Source organism: Scyliorhinus torazame, chromosome 1, assembly GCF_047496885.1.
Source record: "Scyliorhinus torazame isolate Kashiwa2021f chromosome 1, sScyTor2.1, whole genome shotgun sequence".
Lineage (NCBI taxonomy): Eukaryota > Metazoa > Chordata > Chondrichthyes > Carcharhiniformes > Scyliorhinidae > Scyliorhinus > Scyliorhinus torazame.
The window spans coordinates 30372477-30391454 of NC_092707.1; the positions used below are offsets into that span (position 1 = coordinate 30372477).

At 44.0% G+C, this 18978-nt stretch overlaps 2 protein-coding genes across 18 annotated transcripts in view; one reads left to right on the top strand and one right to left on the bottom strand.

Moving 5' to 3' along the window:
• Positions 1 to 8349, bottom strand: part of git2a (G protein-coupled receptor kinase interacting ArfGAP 2a) — a 146071-nt gene extending 137722 nt beyond the window's left edge. For all 17 annotated transcript variants that reach the window (XM_072481503.1, XM_072480289.1, XM_072480968.1 and 14 more), the window contains exon 1: positions 8089 to 8349. In XM_072481503.1, coding sequence (XP_072337604.1) covers positions 8089 to 8140 — 52 coding nt within the window. In that variant the 5' untranslated portion in view covers positions 8141 to 8349. The remainder of the gene's footprint in view (positions 1 to 8088) is intronic.
• A 280-nt stretch (positions 8350 to 8629) lies between these two features.
• ankrd13a (ankyrin repeat domain 13A) overlaps positions 8630 to 18978 on the top strand; it is a 65596-nt gene continuing 55247 nt past the window's right edge. Inside the window, exons 1-4 of the mRNA XM_072481625.1 lie at positions 8630 to 9082; positions 11129 to 11264; positions 16318 to 16442; positions 18633 to 18678. Coding sequence (XP_072337726.1) covers positions 8990 to 9082; positions 11129 to 11264; positions 16318 to 16442; positions 18633 to 18678 — 400 coding nt within the window. The 5' untranslated portion in view covers positions 8630 to 8989. The remainder of the gene's footprint in view (positions 9083 to 11128; positions 11265 to 16317; positions 16443 to 18632; positions 18679 to 18978) is intronic.

The window sequence follows — 18978 nt, forward strand, 5'->3', positions numbered from 1 at the left end:
GGTGTTGAGGAGATTTGGTTTTGGAGAGGGGTATGTTAGATGGGTGCAGCTGTTGTATAGGGCCCCAGTGGCGAGCGTGGTCACGAATGGACGGGAATCTGCATATTTTCGGCTCCATAGAGGGACAAGGCAGGGATGCCCTCTGTCCCCATTATTGTTTGCACTGGCGATTGAGCCCCTGGCGATAGCGTTGAGGGGTTCCAAGAAGTGGAGGGGAGTACTTAGGGGAGGAGAAGAGCACCGGGTATCTTTGTATGCGGACGATTTGCTACTATACGTGGCTGACCCGGCGGAGGGGATGCCAGAAATAATGCGGGTACTTGGGGAGTTTGGGGATTTTTCAGGGTATAAATTGAACATGGGGAAAAGTGAGTTGTTTGTGGTGCATCCAGGGGAGCAGAGTAGAGAAATAGAGGACCTACCGTTGAGGAAGGTAACAAGGGACTTTTGTTACCTGGGGATCCAGATAGCTAAGAATTGGGGCACATTGCATAGGTTAAATTTAACGCGGTTGGTGGAACAGATGGAGGAGGATTTCAAGAGATGGGATATGGTATCCCTGTCAATGGCAGGGAGGGTGCAGGCGGTTAACATGGTGGTCCTCCCGAGATTCCTCTTTGTGTTTCAGTGCCTCCCGGTGGTGATCACGAAGGCTTTTTTTTTTTTTAAAAGGATTGAAAAGAGCATCATGGGTTTTGTGTGGGCCGGGAAGACCCCGAGAGTGAGGAAGGGATTCTTACAGCGTAGCAGGGATAGGGGGGGGGCTGGCACTACCGAGCCTAAGTGAGTATTATTGGGCCGCTAATATTTCAATGGTGAGTAAGTGGATGGGAGAGGAGGAGGGAGCGGCGTGGAAGAGATTAGAGAGGGCGTCCTGTAGGGGGACTAGCCTACAGGCTATGGTGACAGCCCCATTGCCGTTCTCACCGAGGAACTACACCACAAGCCCGGTTGTGGTGGCTACACTGAAGATTTGGGGACAGTGGAGACGGCATAGGGGAAAGACTGGAGCTTTGGGGGGGTCCCCGATAAGAAACAACCATAGGTTTGCCCCGGGGGGAATGGATGGGGGATATGGAATGTGGCAAAGAGCAGGAATAATGCAACTGAAAGATCTGTTTGTGGATGGGAAGTTCGCGAGTCTGGGAGCGCTGACCGAGAAATATGGGTTGCCCCAAGGGAATGCATTCAGGTATATGCAACTGAGGGCTTTTGCGAGGCAACAGGTGAGGGAATTCCCGCAGCTCCCGACACAAGAGGTGCAGGACAGAGTGATCTCAAAGACATGGGTGGGGGATGGTAAGGTGTCAGATATATATAGGGAAATGAGGGACGAAGGGGAGACTATGGTAGATGAACTAAAAGGGAAATGGGAAGAAGAGCTGGGGGAGGAGATCGAGGAGGGGCTGTGGGCAGATGCCCTAAGCAGGGTAAACTCGTCGTCCTCGTGTGCCAGGCTAAGCCTGATTTCAGTTTAAGGTATTACACAGGGCACATATGACTGGAGCACGGCTCAGTAAATTTTTTGGGGTGGAGGATAGGTGTGCGAGGTGCTCGAGAAGCCCAGCGAATCATACCCATATGTTTTGGTCATACCCGGCACTACAGGGGTTTTGGATGGGGGTGACAAAGGTGCTTTCAAAAGTAGTAGGAGTCCGGGTCGAACCAAGCTGGGGGTTAGCTATATTTGGGGTTGCACAAGAGCCGGGAGTGCAGGAGGCGAGAGAGGCCGATGTTTTGGCCTTTGCGTCCCTAGTAGCCCGGCGCAGGATATTGCTAATGTGGAAAGAAGCCAAGCCCCCGGGGGTGGAGACCTGGATAAATGACATGGTGGGGTTTATAAAGCTAGAGCGGATTAAGTTCGTCCTAAGGGGGTCGGCTCAAGGGTTCACCAGGCGGTGGCAACCGTTCGTCGAATACCTCGCAGAAAGATAGACGGAATGGGAAAAAGAAGGCAGCAGCAGCAGCCCAGGATCAAGGGGGGGGGGGGGGGAGAGAACCAGGAGGACTCTCAGGGTTGTTAATATATACTGTATAGTATGTATAGGTCGTTGCTACAGATAATTATATATTGGACTGTTAAATTATATTTTTGGAGAGTGCTACTTGTGACAAGGCAGTTGCCAATTAGGGCTAGTTTTCATTTTTGTTATTTATTATTTATTCATTTTTTGTTTATAAAATAGGTCATTGTTATTTGTGTTGTTATAATATTGTGTAAAGGATGCACAATGTACTGTGTTGGTTGACCAAAAATTTTCAATAAAATATTTAATTAAAAAAAAAGAAGACGTATGCTAGTCCCATAACGAGTCAAAGAAAAAGTGGGAGGAAGAACTAGGCAGGGAGATGGGAGAGGACTCTGGATTGAAGTCTGCACAGGGCAAACGTCACCTCCACATGCGCACAACTTAGCCTAACGCAACTAAAGGTGGTACACAGGACTCACCTAAGAAGAACAGGAATGAGTGGGTTCTTCTGAGGTGGAGGACAAATGTGATTGGTGCCAGGGAGGCCGGCCAACCACACCCACATGTTCTGGGTGTGCCCCAGACTTGTTGGGTACCGGCCGTCTTTCTTCGAGGCAATGTCTAGGGTCATTGGAGTGATGGTGGATCCGTGTCCACTGGTGGTGGTCTTCGGGGTATCAGACCAGCCAGAGCTCTTCATGGGGAGGGGGCTAATTCCACAGATCACTTTATTGAGGTCCTGGAACACCACTGGTGGTTCACAGAACTGAGTTCCAGCCCATTTGAGGAGCATGGAAATGAACAGGGATGGGAAACAAAGGAAATCAATTTCATTCATACACAAACATATCCATTTATTGGACAGATTTGAAAAAGGGTTTGGTAGTCTCGCCAGTTTCTAAATTAGTAATGGATTTGAAATGAAGCAAAATTCCAGATCCCCAAGCCAGGGCCTGAAATATGCCATAAACGTTGTATGTTCAGCAATGTCTTAAAAGCGGGACAAAGTTATTTTCAATTTTGCAAGCTTACCATTTCCAGCCTACCAGATGAGCCTCGATCTCCTTCCATGTTTATACTCTAACCTTGTATTAGGACTAAAGGAAGGTGGAGAGCAGGTAACTAAATAATAACTTAAAGCCTTATCTGTAAAAATCTTTATATCTATTTTTAATAATCCCTTGCTCAAGGGACTAATTGACAAGATAGCCAGGTGCCCACATGGACGCATTTCTGCCAGGAATCCTGGCTAAGAGGCAACTCTACTTAAGCAAGTGGAGCCTCGGAGACAATAAGCCATGATCATGAAAAAGTACCTTTAGTCACCTCTTTAAACTTCTCTAGACAGAACAGCGATTGCTCATACAGACATGTTGCAGAGGATTACATCATCCTCAACTTCTGTCAATGACTTCACTGTCTGACAAAAATCAACAATGGTTTCTGCTATCCTTTTGGCAGTGCATGAGTTTTGCAGAAACTAAATTCTAATAAAGGAAAGATTTCATCCGAAATCTCATCAACAGTTGCAAGCTAATACACGCCATGAGTCTGTCTATACCCTTTTTGAAGTGAACTTACTGATGTAAATTGCTTTTTGTTTCAGTTCAAAGTAGTGCAAGAACACCAGATATGTTTTGTGCTTGTAGCGATGTAGATAATGCTCAAAAACGGTACTTAATTTGTATATGTGGCCATGTAGCACACTGTCTAATTGTACCTACCAGAAAAACAATAGTGTTTTGCCATTACCGAACAGGACATGGGAACAGCAACACCTGCAAGTTTCCCTCGGAGTTACTCAACATCCTGAGTGATGTGCCTTGAAGAAATTTAAGAAGTGCTTTGAAAGAGCAAAATGGCTACCACATTTCCTATATTACAACAGTGACTACACGGTTCCTTTTATGTAAAGCACTTTGAAACAGCTGGTCGTGAAAAACACTATACAAATACAATTCTTTCTTTCAAGACTTTCTTATCCTCAAGGTAAAACTTGCCAACTGAATATATCTTAACAGATACATACAGCAAAGGCAAATAGAAATATTGGAATATTCAGTTCGCCATTTTATCTGTTGGTAGTTAACTCCAAGCTGGCAGATATATTCAACCTTCACCTGGGAAGTAAACACTTAGTTTGGCACGATGGATAGCACTGCTACCTCAGCACCAGGGATTCAGGTTCAATTCCGGCCTTGCGTGATGGTGTGGAGTTTGCACTTCCTCCCCGTGTCTGCGTGGATTTCCTCTGATCCGGTCTCCCGTTTCCTCCCACAGTTCTGTCGCCAGTTAAAATGGCTAACCCCCGATTTAGAATGGCTAACCCCGATTTAAAATGGCGAACGGCAAAGGCTGATGGGAAAAATCAGCCAACAGGACTAAAACGAGCAGCTGCAGGTAGACTGTGTATTCACCTCTGGGAAGGCCAGACAAGATCGATACCAGTAACTATCAGCACAACAAAACACCAGCCATCTGCATAGTAATGACCAATCCCCAGGAACAATGTGCAACATTTTAGACACACAAAGCCAACCCAGACTCATCTGCACCAGCAGAAGCCTACACAAAGGGAGGTGAACGACCACCTCAAGACTGCCCATCGATCAAGGAATCGCTCCAGCATTGGAGAATATCGAACCAAGTGATTGGGACAAAGTCCAATCACTTGGAACCAGGTACAGGGTCGGCCCCGAAAGGCGGGAAGCCCCTGGGGACTATAAGAATAGAGTCCAAGTTCAAATGGACCCTTTTACTACCCTTCCGCACCCTGCTGCTTCTTCTTCTGACCGGGTCACTCAGCAACACAGACCAACCCTTGACAGTGACCGGTCCAGCCATCGCGAAACATCCAGTAAGTCTTACTTCAATGCTCGCAACGAGATAGGCGCTCCTAGCTATCAATCTGTACCAGCTTCAAATCCCGCAGGCTCAGAACCCGAACGAAAGGCCATTCGTTTCCCTGACCTGGTGGGCCATTTCCAAGTTAAGTATTGGCCTGTTAGTTGTAGGAAGTAGCCTAGACGTAGAATTTATGCATGAGTATTGATTACTGTAAATAACAAATGTGCTTTGATTTAACTCTTACTAAGCGGTGTATGGGGTTATTGATCATTACTCGGACTTGAACCACGTGGCGGTATCAGGAAGATACCTGGCGACTCAAGAGCAAAGGTGATAGAACAGAGCAATTAAACTAAGGCAAAAGTTAACAACAGTCCAAAGATGCACAGGTTAGGTGGATTGGCCATGCTAAATTGCCCCTTAGTGTCCAAAGATGTGCAGGTGGGATTACGGGGATAGGGCGGGTGGGTCAGTTTAAGTAAGGTGATCTTTCAGTAGGTCGATGAAGACTTGATGGATCGAATGGCCTCCTTCTGTAGGAATTCTATGGTTCAATGCTATGGTTCTAGTTCATGCCCTTTCCCAACAGCAGTACTGCAAACCGAATGCTGCAAACCTTTTAGGCTGCCCAAGAACTGATTTTATCTCCCAATCATATGACAGTTACCCACATTCATCAACACCAGAAGTCTTAAAAATCATTTGATCAAAAGGCTTCGGCACTGATGACAACCACATTCAAATATTACTGGACTATTAAAAATACACAGCAACCAGCAGTGGTACATTACAAAAATAGATTCCAAGTTTCATAAATGTAGAATTGATGTAGCCACATGAACAGTTTCTAATTATTAAACAAAATAGAAGTACTTCATTTAAAATACAACACAGTGATGAAGGATCTCACTCAATATTAACCCATCTTTCTCCTTTAACTTCTGTTTCTTTTTAATTTATTTTTCAGAATAGTATCTGTACAGTGCAGGAGGCCATTCGGCCCATCGAGTCTGCACCGACCCTCCAAAAGAGCACCATACCTATGTCCACTCCCTCATATCCATAACCTTGTAACCAAACCTGCACACTAAGGAGAAATTTAGCATGGCCAATCCACCGAATCTGGACTGTGGAAGGAAACCCACGCAGACACGGAGAGAACCGGCTCTCTGTGAGATAGCAGTGCTAATCACTGTGCCACCCTCGTTCAATCTCTTTTAATCTTGCGATTTGAAATAGCAATTATAGAACAATTACTGGTACTTAAAGAAACATTTCAAAGTAATGAAAGGCCCCAAGGTGCTTCACAGTAGCATTACAAAAATAAAGTTTGATACCGAACAACACAAGGAGATATTAGGACAGGTGGTCAGTAGTTTGGTCAAATAGGTAGTAGGTTTTGAGGAGTGCCTTAAAAGAGGAAGGGGAGGTAGAGAGGTTTAAGGAAGGAATTCCAAAGCTTCGGTTCCAAGGCAGCTGAAGTCACAGACATCAATAGTGGAGCAATTAAAATTGGAATGCTTAAAAGGCCAGACATTAATGGGTGCAGATACCAGAGTTGTGGGGCTGGAGGAGATTACAATGATAGGGTGGGGCAAGAGATTTGAAAACAAGGATGAAATAATTAAAATTGAATGTTGCTCGATTGAGAGCCAATGATGGTCAACAAGCACAGAAGTGACAGACGAATAAGAACATGATTAAGAACAGCAGAGTTGTAGATGATCTCTTAGCGAGGATAGAACGTAGAAGGCCGACTGGGGGTTCACTGAAATAGTCAAGTCTTGTGGTAACAAAGGCATGCTTGATGGTTTAGCAGCAGATGAGCACAGGCAGGGCAGAGGTTTGTGATGTTACAGAGTTGGATAGGCAGTCTTAGCAAGGGTGCAACAAATGTGGTTAGAAACTTAATTTGGAGTCAAATATGACACCAAGATCATGAATAGTCTGGTTCAGATTCAGGCTGTTTCCAGGGAAAGGGATGCTGTCAGTAGTAAGGGAACAGAATTTGTAACAGGTACCAAAGAAAATCACTTCAGTTTTCTCTATGCTGGAGAAAATTTCATCACTGTCGCTCAAGAAGTCTGATAATATAGCAACAATGGAAAAGTAGGAGTGGAGGAGATAAAAAATGTAACAAACACAAATGTCAACTTATATTATGTAACTTCATAAATTGATTAAACTGCCTCATTACTCAGTTCTGTTATTGTAGCTATTAGGCTACTGGCTGACAAGTTGAAAGATAAAAGTTACACTGCAACTTACTTCGTTGAACAATTTGTGATTTTAAATAAAAGCAAAATAATGCAAATGCTGGAAATCTTAAATATAAACATAAAATGCTGGAAAAGCTCAGCATCTACAGAGAGGGAAACATTAATGTTTTAAGTCCATATGACTCAAGTCGAGTCAAAACATTAGCTCTGTTTCTCTCTCCACAGATGCTGCCAGACCAGCTGAGTTTTTTCAGCATTTTGCTTTTATATCTTCGATTTTAAAGACTTGACAAAAATATTAATTAGCAATTAAGATATCAAGAAAATTTAACAAATTGTCATTGCTTTGAAGAGAAAACAGAAGTACATCATAATTTAATTCGCAAGTGATGTAATCTACATCATTTTGCACTTGTAATTAATATAAAAGTGTATTACTCTTTGCATAAAGGCAGTATACATTTAGACCACAAGACATAGGGACAAAAGTGGGCCAATCCGCCCGTCGAGTCTACTCCACAGTACTTATTTTACATGGGAACCCTGTAAATACTGATACACTTGCATGAAACCCTTAACTTCCAAAGCCACCCGATACATGAAGGAAAGCACTTACAGAAAGTGCATTTTATTAATGTGCAGCTGTGAGCGACACAAGTCAGTCAATACCATAGAAGGATCTCAAGTGCAGCATGTCCAAGCGGCTGTTCAGAGCACGCACCTACAGTCAGAGACACCCACCTTGACAACCCTTGCATTTGATAGGGAAGAAAAAAAAAAGCAGCCAGCAGCTGAAGCCCGAGGGGAGAGGGCGACGAGGGGGAAATGGAACACGAACCGACGCTGGACATGTTTCCTGACTGTATCCTGGATGGGCTGTATAGCTTTCATGCATCTTTAGGCTCTCTCACTTCCTCTGAGTGTGTGTGTGTGTGGTGCTCGCCTTCATTTCCTCTCCCAGCCCCCGGTTCTCGGCATAATAAGGCTCAGTTTTATTTAAAAGGGCCCTTCCTCGGTCTCTCCCACCCGGCGGCAGCCAGCGCCGGACTTACCGGAGACGCTGCAGTCGGCGCAGATGTCGTTACTCCTCAACCTTTTCGACATGGGCAGAGGCAGTTGATCAATCCTATCTTCCGGTATGGATCTATAATTTTAATTTGTCCGCAGTACAAAAAAAAATGTTAAAAGGCTGAAGTTTAATCAGCGTCGCGCGGTTTTAATCCTGACGGTCGGCTGCCATCGGCACCAAGTTTGCGCTGGGCGGCAGTTCCTGTCAGACTCCCCCTCGGGCTCGAGCCGCTGGGAGACGCCGAATGGCATCCTGGGATCTTGGAGGGCCTCCCGCGGCAGCGCATGCGCCGGCCGACGAATCCAACCCAAAGCGTGGGGGGGGGGGCTCTGAAATGATTAAATGTGTTTCCTGAGGAGAAAGTATTTCTTAGGTAACTCCTGACCTCCAGATGGTAATCATATTTTGTTAAATGCAATATTAAGTGAACGGACCGTGCACGCGTCTCCTTTTCCTGGTTGCGGAGAGGATGGCTATCAGCAGTGTTTACCTGCCGGCAACACATGCGATTTGAGTTTGGAGCGAACCACAGTGCAGTGGGGGAGGGGGGGGAGGCTGCTGCTCCCCAAATGGTTACCCAGCACAGGAAAATGAAACAAAGTTTCAGCGTCGCCTCGGGCGAGCAGTAATTGGGGCTTTTCCGCCACGAACAGTACGGGAAGGAAGGGCGGAGTGGCCGGCACTTGTTTAAAGTGCCGGCGGCGTGCCTTCACCTCCAGATCGGGCTCATTGCATTTCCTTTTGGGTGTCTCTCTTCCTGTAAACTTTTTTTTTAATATTGGTTGTCGGGAAGTTTTGTTTTGGTTTCTCTCTTTCCCCCCTCCCTCCCGTCGTCGCTGACTCGCTTTGAGGGGATGGGGGGCCGGTGAAGCTGAAGGACAAGGATGTGTTCATTGGAGGACATGAGCAGCAGGTACCACCTTCACCAGTTGGTCTGGCACAATCGGTACAGAGAAGCTGAGAAAGAACTGAAACAGGTGGGTAGGTAGATGCCACCGATATCAGTGGGCACGGTGTGATCACAATTGGAAAGGATTTCAACTTCGCAGTAACTGTTGGAAAATCCTCCCAACAGCTTCCTGTGAGCCTGCGTACAAACGAAATTATTACTTGGAGGCGAGGACCGTCTTAAAGATCGAATTTTCTCTGCTGAAAATATCCATTTCGTAAATAAACGGGTCCCCTTTCCGTTCAGTTAAGTTATTGCAGTAAGGGCGTGTTCAGTTTGCCCAGAGGGAGATGGGTAGTTCATTTAAAAGGCTACTTGGCTGGAGGTTTTGTGGCCAACATAACTTTTTTTTTTGAAACACATCTTGAGGTAAGGTTAGAGGAACTGCTCTTTCCTCAAGTTAAACAGTTAAAGCTGTATTGGTTCCTTTGAATGTCTGGTTGGAAGATTGGGGATGGATTGTAGAAATTTGAGACCAATGCACATTCTAGTGTTGATTTAAAATAACAGTTCCCTATCACAAAAGATCAGGCAAAAGTCTGAGGGAGGAATCTTGTCCCTAAGGAAATCTTTATTTACTAGCTCTTCTACATACCTTTTACATATGGCCGGCAGAGTGAAATGGAAAAAAAGGACTGCTCCAAAGGCCATAAATTCCCCTCCACTTTATTTATTTATCAAATCTGTTCAAAATCATGGACAGTCATGGCAGTCAAGGGCATTCAGCCTCTGATCTCCGGGTAAGCGTTCTCCAAGGCGGCCTTCAGGACCCGCGACAACGCAGAATCGCCGAGCAGAAACTTATAGCCAAGTTCCGCACACATGAGTGCGGCCTCAACCGGGACCTGGGATTCATGTCGCATTACATTCATCCCCACCATCTGGCCTGCGAAATCCTACCAACTGTCCTGGCTTGATACAATTCACACCTCTTTAACCTGGGGTTACCCCACCTCTGGATCTGTAAAGATTTAATCACCGGCTAATGCTCGCATTCCTAGCATTGTGTGGCATCTTTGAATTTGTCTATATATGTGTTTCTGGAACAGACCTCTTCATTCACCTGAGGAAGGAGCAGCGCTCCGAAAGCTAGTGACATCGAAACAAACCTGTTGGACTTTAACCTGGTGTTGTAAGACTTCGTAATGGACAGAGTAGATAGGGAGAAACTGTTCTTGGTCGTAAAAGGATCAAGAACGCGAGGGCACAGATAAAGTGATTTGCAAAATAAGCTTATGTGATGTGAGAAAAAACATTTTCACACAAATGGCTTAAGTCTGAAATGCATTGCTTGGAAGTAAAGCGGAGGCTGATTTAATCGAGGCATCTAAGAGGGCATTAGATGTTTCTATTCAAATGATCAATGTGCAGGGGTAACGAGGGAAAAGACAGGGGACTTGGACTAAGTCATGATGGTCATTTGGAGGGCCGGTGCAGATATGATGGGCCAAATGGCCTCCTTCTGCACTGTAACAATTCTGTGATACTATGAGGAATGGGTCACTAGTTTTTATTATTGAAACAGAGGGCAAACTCTGCCAATGTCATTTATCATTTTAATAAATTATGTATGTAACTGGTTCATCCATGTATATTATCCCTATTTCTCCAACATCAGAAGTTATTTTATCGTGATGTGGTCTGAATCAGAACAACTTTTAGGTTGGCTTTTCCTCTGCCTAAATGAGGAAAAATATGTAAGCGATGTATAGTTCCCTTTTTTTTTAAAAAAACAGTCAACACTTGAGGGTAAAATGTAAATCCACATAAATCTATCCGCATTTGCATGATTATTTTGTTTCCCACCCAATTCCTCATTTCTTGCTCATTTTTATTGTCCTTTCGATAATTGGAGGAATGAGGAATCAATCCAGGTTTGTGGTGATGAATATTCACAAAACACTAAAAAATCCTCAAACAACATCGTTAGCAGGACTCGTAGGCCTGCTAACTCGACACAGACCACGGACTGAACTTGAACCTTTCCTGGTCCGTGGATCAGTGCCACAATGTGATGCACACTGAGCTATTTTCAAAATCCTCACGATATCGAACTATCTTTTTGTCCTCACAGCATGATATTGAAGCAGTTGATCCACGGGGTCGGACGCCATTGCATCTCGCTGTGTCACTTGGACACTTGGAGTGTGTCAACATGCTGCTTCGAAACAGTGCCTCTGTCGACAAGGAGAATGCCAAGGGATGGACAGGTCAGGAATGCTTACAAATAATCTTTATTATTGTCACAAGAGAGGGCAGCGCGGAGGCGCAGTGGGTTAGCCCTGCAGCCTCACAGCGCCGAGGTCCCAGGTTCGATCCCGGCTCTGGGTCACTGTGTGGGGTTTGCACATTCTCCCCGTGTTTGCGTGGGTTTCGCCCCCACAACCCTAAGATGTGCAGGCTAGATGGATTGGCCACGCTAAATTGCCCCTTAATTGGAAAAAATGAATTGGGTACTCTAAATTTATTTATTTTTTTAACTTAAAAAAAATTATTGTCACAAGTAACACTGCAATGAAGTTACTATGAAAATCCCCCAGTTGCCACATTCTGGCACCTGTTCGGGTACAAAGAAGAAGAATTCGGAATGTCCAATTCACCAAACAAGCACATCTTTCAGGACTTGTGGAAGGAAACTGGAGCACCCGAGGAAACCCAGGCAGACACAGGAAGAGCGGGCAGAGTCCGCACGGACAGTGACCCAAGCAGGAATCAAACCTGGGACCCTGGCGCTGTGAAGCAACAGTGCTAACCATTGAGCTACTGTGCTGCCCTTAAGTCCACATAGGCACAGAACCAAAGACAATGTTGGGCATGTGGGGAGAGCCTCTGAGGAGGAAGCACCATTTTCACAAGAAAGAAGGGGAGGCAAGGCTGGCAAAGGCCTAGAAAGAGTCAGGGAATTCATATTTTAAAAATTCAACCCATTACCACTATATGGTGCTCTGCTTTTCCCTCCTTTCTGTCTATATTTTTTTGCCTCGCAACCTGTGAGGAAGTGCTCAGCCTTCTACATAATAGGAAAGGCTGAAACTTGCCATGTGAGGAACTAAACACGTTACACCACATCCTAACAGGTTGTGGTTGGGTGGCAGTACAGCAATAAAACAAACAGCCCGAAAGATTTTCTTCATTAAGACACACATTAATTCTAGCAGAAAAACAATATTTTCTAAAAGAATATTAATAGGGGCTGTTTAGCACAGGGCTAAATCGCTGGCTTTGAAAGCAGACCATGGCAGGCCAGCAGCACGGTTCAATTCCCGTACCAGCCTCCCCGAACAGGTGCCGGAATGTGGTGACTAGGGGCTTTTCACAGTAACTTCATTTGAAGCCTACTTGTGACAAGCGATTTTCATTTCAACTCTAGCAGCCTAGCTAAGCAGGCCTGAATCTAGATGTACCTTAGCAGGCAATTGGCTCGCGTCTCTGGGTCTTCCAACAGACATATTGTTTTTGATCTGATGGCTTTTAGGCATTCTTTAACGAAGGGGAAGAACTGGTTGGCTCACCAGGACTGACTGATTTTTTTCACTTTATTACCTCCTTTTTAACGGAGAGTCTGTAACAACCCATTTGCTAAGAGTTGCATAGGGTGGCACAGTGGTTAGCACTGCTGCCTCACCACGCCAAGGACCTGGGTTTCATCCCAGCCCGGTTTACTGTCTGTGTGGAGTTTTCTCATTTCCCCCTGTGTCTCTCTTGGGTCTCACCCCCACAACCCAAAGATGCGCAGGGTAGGTGAATTGACCATGCTAAATTGCCCCTTAATTGTGTGTGTGTGTGCGTGTGTGCGTGTGTGCGTGTGTGCGTGTGTGCGTGTGTGCGTGTGTGCGTGTGTGCGTGTGTGCGTGTGTGCGTGTGTGCGTGTGTGCGTGTGTGCGTGTGTGCGTGTGTGCGTGTGTGCGTGTGTGCGTGTGTGCGTGCGTGCGTGCGTGCGCGCCACGAAGAGTTGCAATATACGAAGAGTTGCAATATACGAAGAGTTGCAATATACGAAGAGTTGCAATATACGAAGAGTTGCAATATACGAAGAGTTGCAATATACGAAGAGTTGCAATATACGAAGAGTTGCAATATACGAAGAGTTGCAATATACGAAGAGTTGCAATATACGAAGAGTTGCAATATACGAAGAGTTGCAATATACGAAGAGTTGCAATATACGAAGAGTTGCAATATACGAAGAGTTGCAATATACGAAGAGTTGCAATATACGAAGAGTTGCAATATACGAAGAGTTGCAATATACGAAGAGTTGCAATATACGAAGAGTTGCAATATACGAAGAGTTGCAATATACGAAGAGTTGCAATATACGAAGAGTTGCAATATACGAAGAGTTGCAATATACGAAGAGTTGCAATATACGAAGAGTTGCAATATACGAAGAGTTGCAATATACGAAGAGTTGCAATATACGAAGAGTTGCAATATACGAAGAGTTGCAATATACGAAGAGTTGCAATATACGAAGAGTTGCAATATACGAAGAGTTGCAATATACGAAGAGTTGCAATATACGAAGAGTTGCAATATACGAAGAGTTGCAATATACGAAGAGTTGCAATATACGAAGAGTTGCAATATACGAAGAGTTGCAATATACGAAGAGTTGCAATATACGAAGAGTTGCAATATACGAAGAGTTGCAATATACGAAGAGTTGCAATATACGAAGAGTTGCAATATACGAAGAGTTGCAATATACGAAGAGTTGCAATATACGAAGAGTTGCAATATACGAAGAGTTGCAATATACGAAGAGTTGCAATATACGAAGAGTTGCAATATACGAAGAGTTGCAATATACGAAGAGTTGCAATATACGAAGAGTTGCAATATACGAAGAGTTGCAATATACGAAGAGTTGCAATATACGAAGAGTTGCAATATACGAAGAGTTGCAATATACGAAGAGTTGCAATATACGAAGAGTTGCAATATACGAAGAGTTGCAATATACGAAGAGTTGCAATATACGAAGAGTTGCAATATACGAAGAGTTGCAATATACGAAGAGTTGCAATATACGAAGAGTTGCAATATACGAAGAGTTGCAATATACGAAGAGTTGCAATATACGAAGAGTTGCAATATACGAAGAGTTGCAATATACGAAGAGTTGCATGAGCAGCAATGCCGTGCAAAATACAACTATGACAACTTGCTTTCATGTACCTTCAGTGTAAAAAATATTCCAAATTCTTTTGTGGCGAGGGAGAAAATAAAATAGATGAAAGGAGGTCATCAAATGGATACAGAACCATGGTGGGAGAGTTAGCAGAGGGGGCATGGTGGAAAAGCTGAGTTTTTAAGAGTACCGAGAGAGATTTGAGGAAGTGCTAAGTGGCACAAGGTTCTGCCTGCAGTAGGGGAATTAAAGGGATAGGAAGTTCTCAAAATCTTGACATTGGAAGAACCCAGGGGCTATTGGGCTGGAGGAAGCTGTGAAGTTTGGTAGGGCAAGGACATGGAGGGATTTGAGCATTTTAAATTCATTGCTTTAGGCAACAGGGAGCTAGTAGATATTAGCGAGAATGGGTGAAGGGCAAATAGAACTTGGTCTGGCACAGGATATGGTTAGGTGAGTTTAGGATGGGCAGCACCATGATGTAGTGGTTAGCACTGCTGCCTCACAGCGCTGAAGACCTGGGTTTGATCCCGGGTCACTGTCCGTGTGGAGTTTGCATGTTCTCCCTCCCTGTGTCGGCGTGGTTCTCACCCCCACAACCCAAAGATGTGCAGGTTAGGTAGATTGGTCACGCTAAATTGCCCCTTAATTGGAAAAAAAAAATAATTGGGTACTCAATTAATCTTAAAACATTTTTTAGAAAGATGAATTTAGGATCATTTAGAGTTTGTGTGAGGGGTCTGCAAGGTCTGCATTGGAGAAATCTAATCAAAAATGTTTCCACGGCTGAGGTAGGGATGGAGCGGGATGATATTGTGGAAGTAGAATTAACCAATCTTCATGATGGATAGGTATGAGGTTAAACTTGAATGGAAGTTGAATAGCAGGTTGGATGTTCAGGTCAAATGAGTTGTGAGGATTTGGGTAGCGAAGAAGCAGTATTAAGGCAGCAGCTGAAAAGTCAGGGAATTACCTAGAATCCATATTGCTTGGATCAAGTTCCTGTTTCTCTTCCCCTTACACTTTGTTTCCCTCGTCTGAAGATGTTGGGGTAGATTATCGACTTGACATCCAGACATAAAAATGGCATTGTTGATCAGCCACTGACTTATTTCGATTCAAAGTGGATGAGCCCAGTTCTGTCCGGCAGGAATGAGTGGGAATTGCTTAAGGGGTCACCCATTTAAGTCAGAACTGAGGACGACTTCTCTCACAGGGTCGAGAATTATTTACCGCAGAGGCTGGGTCATTAGTTCAAGGCTGAGATAAACAGATCTTTAATCAGTACTGAAACAAGGGTTATGAGGACAAGGTGGAAAAGTGGAAATGAAATGAAAATGAAATGAAATGAAAATCGCTTATTGTCACAAGTAGGCTTCAAATCAAGTTACTGTGAAAAGCCCCTAGTCGCCACATTCCGGCGCCTGTTCAGGGAGGCTGGTATGGGAATTGAACCGTGCTGCTGGCCTGCCTTGGTCTGCTTTAAAAGCCAGCTCTTTAGCCCTGTGCTAAACCAGCCCCTGAGGATTATGATATCAGATCCGTCATGATCTAATTGAATGGCTGAGCAGACCCGAGGGGCCGAATGGCCTACTTCTGCTCCTACATCTTGTGGTCTTATTACGGAATCCTAGTTGACTCTGTTCCCTAACCCAAAGGCACTGAGCCCGATTGTAACGCACCAACCCCTGCCTCAGTTGCGATGAACTATCTTGGTGCTGACCAGATATGAGGAAGATTTGTAAAGGATGTCACATTAGCATAAAACTCTTGGTCTTTCTTCTTCTTGTCTGTGGAACTTCCACCAGTCCTCAAACCTATGGATTTCTGTGATTCCCTCGTTCTGATACCTTGCACATCCTTGATTTTCAATTGCTCCATCATCCACAGCTGTGCCTTCAGCTTTGACAAATCTTTTAGTCATTTGTCCTACCGTTTCTTTGTGATTCAAGCATCTTAACCACAAGTAAGATGCTTTACTATATTGAAGATGCTACGTAAATGCAAATTGTTTTAGACACCATGGACAGCAATAGGTACAAATCTTGTCTTATCATTTCTTGTGTCAGAGGATCTTGTAAGCACATTCTCAATTGCTAATAATTGGTTTAACACTTCATCCTCGTCAGTTCTACAAGAGGCAGTCAGCACTGGAGATCCTGAGCTGTTGGAGAAAATCCTTCAGTATCGAGATTACAATCGAATAAATTCACAACTGAATGGAGTTCCAGAACTCCTCAACAGGATACAGAAGGTAAGACTGCTCTTGCATTGAAGCTTTAGCATCATAAGTATACATTTTCAGAGATGATAAAGGTCACTCAACCAAGATATATCGTTTAAACTGTGTCCAAATTAAATTCGGAACATTAATTTGTTCAGAATTTAATCTCAACTACTGAGATGTCAGTCTTGCACCTTCTGGGGATTTTCCTGATTTGTCTGGCTCAACTCCAGTTTATATCATAAGAAACATTGCAGAATAAAATAATTGTAACTGTATTTAGCAACAATGCTGCTTAGTTTCCACCCTATCTTTGTAATATTAAACTTGTGCATTGTGTTTCCTCGTCGATCGTTCCCAGTTTGGATTAATTGAGTCCTCTGAATCTAGCACACTGACTTGAAGCACTCAGTCTAGGATTGCCCTTATTGCCTTTCTACACTTCGCTCAGAAACCTATCTGTCTGTTTTAAGAGATATTGCTTGTGAAAGATGGATATCACTTGTCAAGGCTTCTTCGTCACCACCTCTCAAATCTGCAACCTCAATTGCCTAGAACAGCAAAAGGCAACGGGTCCTTGGGAACACCACCTGCAAACCACATACCATCCTGGTTTGGAAATTTATCAGTATTCTTTCATTATCAATGGAATAGTATCCTGGAAACTCCCTATCTAACCGCACTGTGGATGTACCTACACCACATAGAACATACAGTGCAGAAGGAGGCCATTCGGCCCATCGAGTCTGCACCGACCCACTTAAGCCCTCACTTCCACCCTATCTCCATAACCCAATAACCCCTCCTAACCTTTTTTTTGGTCACTAAGGGAAATTTATTATGGCCAATCCACCTAACCTGCACGTCTTTGGACTGTGGGAGGAAACCGGAGTACCCGGAGGAAACCCACGCAGACACGGGGAGAACGTGCAGACTCCGCACAGACAGTGACCCAGCGGGGAATCGAACCTGGGACCCTGGCGCTGTGAAGCAGCAGTGCTATCCACTTGTGCTACCGTGCTGCCCATGGACTGCAGTAGTTCAAATGGCGGCTCACCACCACCTGCTAAAATGTAACTAGGGAAGAGCAATACATGTTGGTCTTGCCCTCAATGCCCATATCCCATGTTTGAGAAAATAATATTTAAAAAGGGCACTACTCTTTTTTTTCAGTTTAATGCCAGTCATATTGTGGAGATTAAAATTCAGCACAGACTTTTAACCTTTGGCTAAATTTAGCAAATTGAATTGCACCATGGGTAGACATGAATAAAAATTGCATCATTTAAATACTTGCAGCAAAATTATAAAGGTTGCCAGTCTGGGAAAGTGGTAATATTGCACAATAATGTAAAGTATTTATTATGAAATTCAGTGTTGTGGGTTTGTATGGGGGAAGCTTGACTGGTAACTGGTGAGGGGCGACTGATGGAGGTGTACAAGATTATGAGGGGAGCAGCTGTTCCCCTTAGTTGAAGGGTCAGTTACGAGGGGCCACAAGTTCAAGGTGAGGGGCAGGAGGTTTAGGGAGGATTTGAGGGAACAATATTTACCCAGAGGATGGTGACGATCTGGAACGCACTGCCTGGGAAGGTGGTAGAGACGGTTTGCCTCACATCCTTTAAAAAGTACCTAAATGAGCACTTAACGTGTCATAATATTCAAGGCTATGGGCCAACTGCTGGCAAATGGGATTTGGTAGGTGGAGAGGTGTTTTTCATGTGTCGGTGCAGACTCGATGGGCCGAAGGGCCTCTTCTGCACTGTATAATTCTGTGATTCTGAACTCCTGCTCAATCTAACCTAGGAACACTTCATGCCACAAAGATAAATTAGTCAATTTCTCAGCAATAATGTCCCTCACTTCCTGACTTACTATTTTCTTCCCTTTCAAAAAAAAATCTACGTACTTAAAAATAACTGAGAATAGGATAAAGGGCTCAATTAACTTTGGCACTCTATTGGCTCAATCTCATCTCTTAGTTGGTTCCCTTGACGATCTCTCAGCAGTTACCACTTAAGTAAAAGATTGTTTTTTAATCTGCTGAATATTATGTTAAATTGTAATATTAACTAGTTCAGGCCTCTTAGATGTTGAATTCCATACATGAGGACTCAACTTTTTATTTTATTTTAATACACCTTTTTAATTTTAATACGCTCTGCAATCCTTCATACATATGCGCCTAACCCCCACCCATTTAAAACATTTTCTTAACAGACTTCTGATTTCTACGTGGAGATGAAATGGGAGTTTACCAGCTGGAGTAAGTGTTCCTTGTTTTTAAATGAATTAATTCTCTATGTCAAAATTAACAGTGATTCTATTGCAGGTACTTTAATTTCTTGCTTTAAGCTAATGCTGCCCTAATAGTCAGCAACTAAGCTGATGTGCTATTTGAAGCAACTATCATCCCTATGGCCTTTTTTATAATGGGACGACACCTGGATTCTTGCCATGACAGTGGGCTTAGCTCAGATTATCAGGTTATTGTGGACTTTATGAGCATGGACCCATCTCCTACTGTTGGAGCTTCCAAGATAAACAAAAACATTATGTATTTCTA